The 10,920-nt window shown below is 44.2% G+C and overlaps 1 protein-coding gene and 1 pseudogene across 1 annotated transcript; both read left to right on the top strand.

The window, feature by feature from the left end:
• Positions 1 to 252: 252 nt before the first annotated feature.
• Positions 253 to 1,011, top strand: NEUROG1 (neurogenin 1). The gene has a single exon (XM_070417160.1). It carries the CDS (start codon positions 253 to 255, stop codon positions 1,009 to 1,011), a length of 759 nt encoding a protein of 252 aa, XP_070273261.1.
• A 5,615-nt stretch (positions 1,012 to 6,626) lies between these two features.
• Positions 6,627 to 6,729, top strand: LOC139011939 (small nucleolar RNA SNORA26; annotated as a pseudogene).
• Positions 6,730 to 10,920: the final 4,191 nt, after the last annotated feature.

Below are 10,920 nucleotides of genomic sequence, written 5' to 3' on the forward strand. Positions count from 1 at the left end.
GTACTCACACGAGCTGATCTGATTGCCGGCGAGATCACTCGGGAGACCGGCTGGAGCGTGGCCCCTGCAGGCGAGGCGAGGAGAAAAAGCCAAGTTTCCAGTGCGCCCTTCCAGGCCTTCGTGCCCGCAGCGGGCACAGAGTAAGCCCGGGCCGTTCGTAAAGTAAGTGCGCCCCAACGGTCCTGCCCTCAGCCCGAGCTCCTGCCCTCTAAGCGCTCTCTTATCTGTCCGTCGGTCCTGCCCGACGCAGAGATGCCAGCCCCTCTGGAGACCTGCCTCTCAGACCTCGACTGCGCCAGCAGCAGCAGCAGCAGCAGCAGCAGCAGCAGCAGCAGCAGCAGCGACCTGTCCGGTTTCCTCACGGATGAAGAGGACTGTGCCAGGCTCCAACAGTTAGCTTCCGCCTCGGGGCCGCCTGTGCCGGCCCACAGGGGCGCAACCGGGATTCCCGGGGTGTCCGATACTCCCCGGGCACACGACGAGGAGGAGCGGCGGCGGCGCAGGGGCCGTGCACGGGTCCGCTCCGAGGCACTGCTGCACTCGCTTCGTAGGAGCCGGCGCGTCAAGGCCAATGACCGTGAGCGCAACCGCATGCACAACTTGAACGCAGCGCTTGACGCGCTGCGCAGTGTGCTGCCCTCCTTCCCCGACGACACCAAGCTCACCAAGATCGAGACGCTGCGCTTCGCCTACAACTACATCTGGGCTCTGGCCGAGACTCTGCGCCTGGCAGACCAGGGGCTGCCCGGAGGCGGTGCCCGAGAGCGCCTCCTGTCGCCACAGTGCGCCCCCTGCCTGCCAGGGCCCCCGAGCCCCACCAGCGACGCCGAGTCCTGGGGCTCCGGTGCTGCCGCCTCCCCAGGCGCTGCCTCCTCCTCACCACTCTCTGACCCCAGTAGCCCTGCCACCTCCGAAGACTTCTCCTACAGTCTTGGCGACCCCCTTTTCTCCTTCCCCAGCCTGCCCAAAGACTTGCTCCGCACAACGCCCTGTTTCATCCCTTACCACTAGGCCCTTTTTGGACACCTTTACCTCTCCCTTCCCCCAGGCAACAGGCAGTTGTAGTAGATGGGGCCCCAGCTGCGGCCTCGGGACTCCCAGTCTAGGCAGAGGGAGGAAGCGGGAGCTTTAAAGGGATGGGGGATACCTGAGCCGCTTGTTAGGTCGCTGCACCTCACCATGGCTTCCCCTTGGTCTGTTTTCTCCAGCCCTCAGCCCGGGGCCCCTCCTGCCCGCCCCTAGACAGCCTTCCCTTTTGCACTTTCTGAACTCCACAAAACCTCCTTTGTGGCAGGCTCAGAGCTGACCCCAGCCACCACTTCAGTGTGATTTAAAAAGGGACAGATCAGCCCCTGAAGACGAGGTGAAAAGTCAATTTTACAATTTGTAGAACTCTAATGAAGAAAAACGAGCATGAAAATTCGGTTTGAGCCGGCTGACAATACAATGAAAAGGCTTAAAAAGGAGAGACAAGGAGTGGGCTTCATGCATTATGGATCCCGACCCCCACCACTGCAGGCTTGGTCTAGGAAGAACCAGAGACTCTTGCCTCGGTAGCTATTCAGGCACTGGGCTGGAGAGTACTTTAATTTATTCAAGATGCTTCATTCATATGAAAATGTATTTTTGTACATAAAGAGTTTATTCTATTATAATGAGCTATCAAAGTTTACATTTTTGTACTGCAGATGTTTCGTGTAAATAAAAACTAAGTCACCAAGTTTCTTGCCTAATGTTGGTGTCTCTCTGGGGCCTTTCTTTCCTTCCCCTGGCTATTCAACCACTAAAGTGAAACACTATCCCCACCCACTTTCAAATCCTCCAGTCAAAAACAATTAAAAAATAAAATACACCTGATTTCCACCAAAAGTCAGATAAAGACAGACTAGGGAGTTTATGATCCATCATTTCCTTTCACCTAATAAACACAAGGGAGATCTTTCAGGCTCCCCATAAACCAATTAAGACTTTTTAGTGGGGAATTAGTCCGGATACTCAGCTACCTGTAGAGGTAGGGGCGGTGGGAGAGCCTTTCTTTTGAGGAACTCCACATCAGCTGGCTCTGTGTTTCAAAGAGAGGGGGATTAAAAAGATCAATACAGTGTGACCACTGGCTAGGAAGTCCCAGTGACAGGTGGGCCTAGCTTGGGCAAGCAGAAGGGCCCACTCTTATAATAGCCTATTTTGAGGGGGAAATTGACTTGTAAACAATGCCTCCGAATTGTTGTCCATTGAGGCTGGGATCACCCTGGCTGTGAGGTGTGGGATGAATTACGCTGGTGTGGTGTCCCTGGGTGAGGTGTGCAGCTGCCTAAAATTGTGGGCTAGGGTCCTGCACCTCCCCTCCCCCCACACATATGCTGTGCCCACAATGGGGGGGGGGGGGGCATGCAGTGGGCTCAGTCCTGGCTTGCTCAGCCAGTCCTGGGGTAGGGGGGGCAACAGCCAAAGCTTTCATTTGCTGCCAGAGAGATCAGTTGCCCAAACTCAGTAGGGATTTTTCTGGCTGCAGTGTGTTTTTCTGTTGTTCGACAATTAGCAAACAGCACTGGCCAGTATTGGCTTTTGTTTTAAATTTCAGAATGTGGACACTTGCAAAAGATAGTTCTGAAAATGCTGTTGCTGCCTGTTCCCCCAGCGCACAAGTTATCCCACATTAAGACCAAAACTAACCCCACCCTGGGTTGTCCCTTTTCATGAATATAATTATTTAGAGGGAGTAGAAATGAGTATGAAAATAGTATTCTACAGTGTTAGAGAAATCATATCCATTTAGGAAGTGAATAGAAGCAGAGTGCCAGAAGTAAGGCCACGAATAGCATTTTCCCTTGTGGAAGTATTTTCCCTCTTCACACACATGTCCTGATGAGTTGGATCCATGTTCATATACTGGGCCCGCAACAGGCATCCAGCCCCAGGTAAAGAGCCCCCTTTCAGATAAAAATGCTCCTTTTTGGAAGGTTCTGGAAAGTTGGGTACTTCTCTAACTGCCCTCAGTACAGAGACAAAGAGGCTGACAAGAAGAGCTTCAGAAATTATGAGGATTCATAACATAGTTGCTTCTGCTAAAAACTCCAAAGAAAAAGTGTGTCTCTTGAATGACCCTGCCTGTGGCCCCACTCTATTGTCTGTCTCAGAATTAATTCACTCTCCTAGCTTTGCATTTTCCTACAGCAAAAGACACAAATGGTCTGCATCAGATTCTCTGCTCTCCCATGCATACGATGCCTGGAAGTAACTATCTCCCAACTTTCTAAGGGCTAAGGCCTAGCCTGTGAGAAGGGCAGATTCCCTATGGAGACTGCTCAACCATGGTGTAGGTATACATGTTTGGGCCAGCGGAAGAGAATGTCCCACTATGTTTATCATTGTCCAAAATCCTTGGGGAAAGCAGCAGCAAACAAACACTGCAAACATCCCTGGAGCTCATGGCTGCAGTAGAAGCTTTGTCTCATACAACTGCACACAACCAGCCCTGAAACAGAAAACGTTACTAACCCTGGGACTAAAGAAGAGCAAAACATATTCCAAACTTTGTTGACAAAATAGGCTAACAACTCAAGGTGCAGAGAGCACCTTCTATCTAAGGAAACATCTTTAACAACATGGGTTGCTGGGAACATTCTACCCTTGCTAGTTAATACTGTTCTTCCAAGGAAGCAATATGTATGTGCAGCCCTTGGAGCTCCCAAGTAGAAGAAAGGTGATTAAAGATGCTTATTCTCAGCACAGGGGCCTTTCTTCCTGCAGCAAACTCTTGTTCATCCACTAGCATCTGTGAAGGCAGGCTGGGGTTACTGGAATAATCAATTACAGAGCATAGAACTTCCTGCTGACAGCCATGTTTCACTTCCTCAACAGAATCTTCACTGAGGAATTATCAGGCACTCCAGAAGGTTTATTTAGCCTGATCTCTCTATTTACTTCTGTCCTGATGTAACACTGTCTTATTTTACACACTGCTTCCAAGTCTTTGGATACCAGGACAGGGAACATTGAGATAGCATAGCAAAATGAAACATTCACTCAAGTCTCTCATTTCTTTAATGATCTTTTTCCCCCCATTTACTTAATTGTTTATATATTTTTTTCATTTTCAATTACAGTTGACACACATCATTATATTAGTTTCAGGTATACATACCAGTGACCAAACATTACATAGCTTACTAAGTGATCACCTCAATAAATCCTACCAGCACCTATCCAGCACCATGCCTAGTTATTAGAATACTAGTGGCCCGGTGCACGAAATTCATGCACACTAAGAGGAAATTAATTCGAGAAAATATTTTAATATTGCTATTTGCCCTTTCTCTATAATAGTAGTGTCAGAGATGAAAGAAAATTGGTAAAATGTATATGAAAATCTTCCTCCTTTCAGAGTCTGGGGCATGCTGCGGGACCCAGAGTCAAGTCCCTGCCCACCTGTATGCACCTCAAAATCATGCGAGACCCAGACCTGGCCGGCCCCACCCCCATTGGGCGAAATCCAGACCTGGCAGACCCCACCTCCGTAAAGCCCTGCTGGGCGGGGGGCGCAGTTTCAGGTCCCCCATCAAGCCCTGCCGGGTGGGGGGCACAGCCTCAGGTCCCCCGCGCAGTCTCAGGTCCCCCGGCCCGGGATCGGCCGGCCCGGGATCGGGTGGGGGTTGCGGCCTGAGGTCCCCCGTCAAGCCCCACCGGGCGGGGGCCATGGCCTGAGGTCCCCCGCCCCGGCCTGGCGCCACGCAACCTCAGGTCCCTGCTGATCGCTCATTATGGCACGTTACGGGAACCCCACTTCCGCTGTGGGCACAGCCATCTTGTGTTACGGGAACCCTGCCAGCACTGTGGGCGCAGCCATCTTGTGACAGCATGATGGAGTGAGGGTCAATTTGCATATTACCTCTTTATTATATAGGATTATTGACTATATTCCCTATGCTGTACTTTACATCCCCATGACTATTCTATAACAGCCAATTTGTATTTCTTAATCCCTATACCTCAACAAAATCATAACTTTTCTTCTGATAATCAGAAATGTGAGGTCACAAGGCAATTAATTAAGTACAAGACAGGAGAACCCCTCCAAGAAGAGAGAGAGCATGTGAACTGTTTAACCTTGGGCAAAGCACGAAGAGAGAGCTAGCTGCCATACAAGAAAATAAGAAGAAATTGGCTAAAATCTTAATAAAATCTTAAAAGCCAAATATGTGAACTAGAACATCAGTTTGGAACAGAAGATTCACACCCACTCACAAGCTCTTATCCATGGGCTTTCACAAGAAAGATTAGGCCAGGGCAAAAGACCAGAGGCCATCTCCTCAGTGGTAAAGGTGTCCTGGAGGTGATTGCTGTTGGGAATAGGCACAAGCCCCACTCACTTTCCCAGATACCCTATCATCAAAGCTAAAGCAGTAAGCAGCCACCAAAGAAGGGGCATTATCTATTGCTTTAGGGAAAAATAGAAGCCAAAGCCACCTATTTCTGGTAGAGGGGTAGGAAACTGCCTCAATCTCAGGACAAAGGCAAAGATCAATTGCTCTTAGAGAAGATAATATAACAAACACCCTCTCTTCTGGGAAATGGTCAGGATCCTACACCACGAGTAAGCAAGGGTCTGCTACTCCAAAGGGAAAAACAGGAAACTCCTTCCCAAGAACAATCACAGAGATAAGACAGAGTTTGGGAGATGAAGAGCTAGAAATCCTCACCCAGGAGTCAAGATGCACAGAGCATGCCAAAGACTTATGAACCTATCATTGAGAACAAGCAACACTAGTCTAGTACTAGTGAGAGACAAGAGCACAGAGTGAGATGCCCATCTGAGGCACAGTCAGGAAAGAATGGCTGAAAGCTGAGGGTGAACAGGAACACTGAAAAAAATCCTCTGGCAATACCCTCAATAAAAGTATGTGGTAACAAAAGCTCACTTCTGAAAATATTGGAAGTCTGTGGTGCACTGTAGGTAATAAAAAGAAAACACAAACCAAGCTCAGCTTCTGACTAGATTGACTGACCACTGTCTCTCCATATTAATTGCATGACAACCAAGAGGCATATCTAGACATAAAATTATTTCTTAGTGCCTACTATTCCTACTATTAATGCTTCCCAGCATTAATAAAAAAAATTACAAAGTACACAAATAAAAAAACTCACTCCCGAGATATAATAATCAATAAATCCAGATTCAAATATAATCCAGATATTGACATTTTCAGATAGGAAATTTAAAATAACTCTGATTAATATGTTAAAGAATCCAGTGGAAATCATGGATGAGACCTGGTCCCAGACCGGCTTTGGGCCTGGGGAGTTTATCCCCAAAGTCTCCAGGGATGCAGTGGCCTGAGTTCTAAGTGCAGGTATGTCTCTGTTCTTGAAATGAAATGACCCAGGCCCAGAGCATGTGGCAAATGGCGACCAGAGGGTTCCTGGGCACCAGTTTGGTACAAAGACCGGAATCTGCCTCTCTAAGGTAAATGAAATTTCTACTTCCAGGCTCTGCTGGGCAGAATAACTGCATCTAATGGGTTTTCGGACTTTAAAGAAACAACTGAGATTCACGAGATATTTCTGAAAGAGAAGTGCAGGAAACTGTAGAGAACCCTGTAACATTTCCCAAGTCTCTCTTTTCTGTGCTCTTTTAAGGTTGACACAGTGCCTAGGAGGCTAACACAGAAGGGTAAAGTAAATCTCCATAAAACCCAGAGAAGAGATGGTAAAACTGGAGTCACAGCTGAAAAAAAACAAAAAGGACATACTAAGGAAAAGAGCAAATTCAATGAAGTTGGAAACAGAAAGCAATAGAGAAAATTAACAGTCAAAAACTTTTTAAAATGACAGAAGACTTTCAAGATCTACTTCCCATTTTATGATGTTTGAATCTCATGTTTCTAAATGCTTATTAACTGATCTGTCCACTTGTAGGGTTTTTTAAAAAATATTTATTAAATATTTCAGTAGAAGCTCAGAAGAAAGGTGTGTTGCATGCTGCTCTCTGGTGCAAGTTTATCTGAAGTCTCCCAATATTTTCAGAGATTTTTGTCAGCCTTTTCATAATCCAATCAATAACAATCTATTGGTGAATGAGAATGTAGGAACCAATAGACCAAACCAAATTTATATTTTCCTTCAGTCTGATGTAAATATATACTGGTATAAGTAAATCAGATCCATCCGTTCTACCAAAAGGACTCAAAATTTGATTATTGTGTTTTACAGCGTCTTCTGCTTTCCAGTTCAAAAGGATAGCATTTCTTTAAGAACTCAAAAGATTGTGCTAATAAACACCCTAAGAATAGTTGCTAGTGTCTATAGGTATATCACCAGTGTCTCCAAACTCTGAATCTTGAAAACTCTGACATGACTTAATCTGATTTTGAGTATCTTATTTTGATCCCACATCCCTTCTTCATACTTCAGTTCTAGTTCCTTTGTGTTATCCTTTCTCTATGCTCATACTTCTTGGACCAGGGTTTAACATTTTCATACATACGTGTGTATGTCAGATAAAGCCCAGGTAACTGATATTATGGGATACATTGGAAAGGATTGAACCTGGAATTAGTTCTGACTACTATGGGCGGCTAGGGAGACAACACTGTAAATGCTGAGTTACAGGAAGCCCAATATCACATAGAACAGACATATGAAGTTTATTATTTTCTGTCAAGTGTGTTGCAAATTGTTTGCCAAAACAGTTTCTACTGTCACCAATAAAGTATACTTATTGACCACAACCTAGTTAATTTTAGTTAACTGACCACAACAGATGTTAATTTTAAAATTTGTGATTTACGAGTTATAAAATGGGACTTCGCTGCTGTTTTAGATAGTATTGTATAAATAACCTGTGGGGGAGAATATTTTGCCATGCGTACTCATTTTCTTTTCTCTGCTACAAATTTTCTATTTGTTTGCCTTCCTAATTTTTGTTTTATATATAAACTAGGGGTCCAGTGCATGAATTCGTGCACCTTAAAAGGAACTGTGGGCCACGAGGCTGCGGAGGGCACAGTGGGGGTGTCTCGGCCCATCCTCCGCGCCCCCGCCCGGCCTCTCCCACCACAGTCCTCACCGCCCCCCCAACCCCCAACCCCTGTCTCCTATCTGCAGGCAGCCCTGTTCCCACACCGCCGCCACTGCTCCCACGTGCTGACGATGCCAGCCCCACTAGCATCCACTGACAGTGCAAAGCAATTGGGGCCGGCACTGGCAGTGGGTGCGAGTGGCGGCTGCCGGCCCCAACCACCCCTCAGGAGTAGGGGGAGGTGGAGAAGCCCTCAGGGGTGATTGGGGCCAGCAGCCACCGCTCGCATCCACTGACAGCACTGAGCAATTGGGACTGGTGCCAGGCGCCGGCAGTGGGTGTTAGCGGGGCTGGTGCTGGCAGCACATGCGAGTGCTGGGTGGGACCGTGGTGCGCGGAAGCAAAGAATTTTCAGTAACCACCAGAGGCTTGCCCTGATGACAGCGACCAGCACTCCACCTTGGTTTGGCGCCCCCGCTCACCTGCTCCACCATCCCATTGCAGCTGACACCTGCCACCTGCCATGTTCCGCGCTCACCCCCTGGTGGTCAGCACACGTCATAGCGATTGATTGTTCGGTTGTTCTACTATTCGGTCTATTTACATATTAGGGTTTTATATATATAGAGTGTTCTTTGATGAAAATCCTCAAACATTAAATTTTTGTGAGAAAAAAACCCTATAAAGTTGATAAACTTTAACTAAATAGACCAATAAAGTACAAGATATAAATTACCAATCAAGATAAAAAAGGGAACATGACAGATCACAGACCTTATAAGGATAAAGGAATATTATAAACTTTGTGCCAATACATTTGATTAATTAGATAAGTTCCATAAAAGACACAAACTACAAAAACTTAGAGAACTAGGTAACCTAAATAACTTTATATTCATTTTAAAACTTGAAATTTTGGTTAAAGCCTTCCTGCAAAGAAATCTGCAGGCCTAGATAGCTTTACTAAAGCTATTAATGTAATTCATACCATATCAACAGACTAAAAGAGAAAACCCAGGTAATCATTATAATAGAAACAGAAAAATCATTTTACAATTTTGATAGTCATTTCCTGATAAAATCTCTCAGCAAACTAGGAATAGCTACAAACCTGATAAAGAACATTTATGGAAAACTTATGCTCATATTATACTTAAAGTAAAAAGACAATGTTTTCCCCCTACAATCAAGAACAAGACAGTGAAGTCAGCTTTCATCACTCCTATTAAACATTATGCTAAAGATCTAGCCAGTGGAATAAATCAAGGAAAAGAAATAAAAGACATACAGATTTGAAAAGTAAATCTGTATTTGTAGACAACAAAATCATCTACATCTATAATTTTGAAAAACAAAGTTGGAGCTTGCATATCACCTGATTTCAAGAAAATGGGGTATTTGGGGTTTTTTTGGTGGTTGTTGTTTTTTTAAATAATTTTTTATTGTTGAAAGTATTACATATATCCCCCATAAACCCCCTCCAGCCCACCCTCATCCCCTGTCCCAGGCCTTCAGCACCCTATAGTCTGTGTCCATGGGTTATGCATATATGCATATAGGTCTTTGGTTGATTACCTCCCTCTCACCCCTCCTCCCCTGCCTTCCCTCTGGACCCACTCCATTCATCAGTTTACTTTGTTACTTTGTTACTTGCGATTATGTGATACTTGTCTTTCTCTGACTGACTTATTTCACTTAGCATAATACTCTCCAGGTCTCTCCATGCAAGACAATAGGGTATTTGTGAAAGGATGGACTAAGAAATTAATGAAACCAAGTAAGTAACCCTAAAATAAACCCACACATATATGGTCAATTGAATTTAGACAAAGGTGCCAAGCTAATTCAATGCTAATTCAACAAATACTGATAGGACAATTAGATATCCATATGCAATAAAAATTAAACTTTACCCAAACCTCACGCAATGTACAAAAATTACCTCAAGATGTAAGACTTAAAATTATAAAACTTGTAGAAGGAAACATAAGGAAAAATTCATTGTGACCTTGGATTAGTCAGATGTTTCTTAAACTAAAAAAAGCATGAACCATAAAAGAAAAAAGGATAAATTAGATTTTTCCATAAATTAAAAACTTCTGCTCTTCAAAAGACACTGTAAAGAAATGAAAAAATAAACCATAAGCTGGCATAAAATATTTTTAAGACACATTCTGATAAAGGACTGGTACCCAGAATATATAAATAACTCTCACAACTCAATAATAAGAAAACAAACAACCCAATTTAAAAACTGGCAAAAAAAAAAAAAAAGTTGAGCACTCCACCAAAGAGGTAAGTTTGGCAAAAGAGAACATGAAAAGATGTTCAATACAATTAGTCATTATAAAAATGCAAGTTAAAGCCACAACTAGATACCATTACTCCACAATTCTTAGTTAGAATGGCTAAAATAAAAAAGCTGACAATACCAAGTGCTGCCTAGGATGCAGAGCAATTCAGACTTTCACACTTTCTTGGTGGCAGTGCAATACAGTACAACCACTTTGGAACAGTATGGCAGTTCTTATATAGCTAAATATATGTTTACTATATGACTCAGCAAACCCACTCCTAGGTATTGACCTAAGAGAAATGAAACCATATATTCACACAAAGACTTCTATACAAATACTTGTGTTAACTCCAAAAACTAGAGTCCAGGCACCAATGAACAGGAAAATGAATAAAGAAATGACTGTATATCCAGATAAAAGCAATTAATTGATACATGCAAGGATATGAATTAATTTCTAAGGCATAATGCTAGGTGAAAAAATAAAGCCAGACTCAAAAGATTAAATATTGTATGATTCCATTTACCTATATGGCTTTTGGAAAAATGCAAAATGATAGGGACTAAGGGAAAATTTTATTTTATGAAAATTACATTTCAATAA

Source organism: Myotis yumanensis, unplaced genomic scaffold, assembly GCF_028538775.1.
Source record: "Myotis yumanensis isolate MYYU_CA2020_CCGP unplaced genomic scaffold, mMyoYum1.0.hap1 SCAF_5, whole genome shotgun sequence".
Classification (NCBI taxonomy): domain Eukaryota; kingdom Metazoa; phylum Chordata; class Mammalia; order Chiroptera; family Vespertilionidae; genus Myotis; species Myotis yumanensis.

Coding starts and splice junctions, on each gene's coding strand:
- NEUROG1 (XM_070417160.1), top strand. CDS start 253: ATGCCAGCCCCTCTGGAGACCTGCCTCTCAGACCTCGACTGCGCCAGC.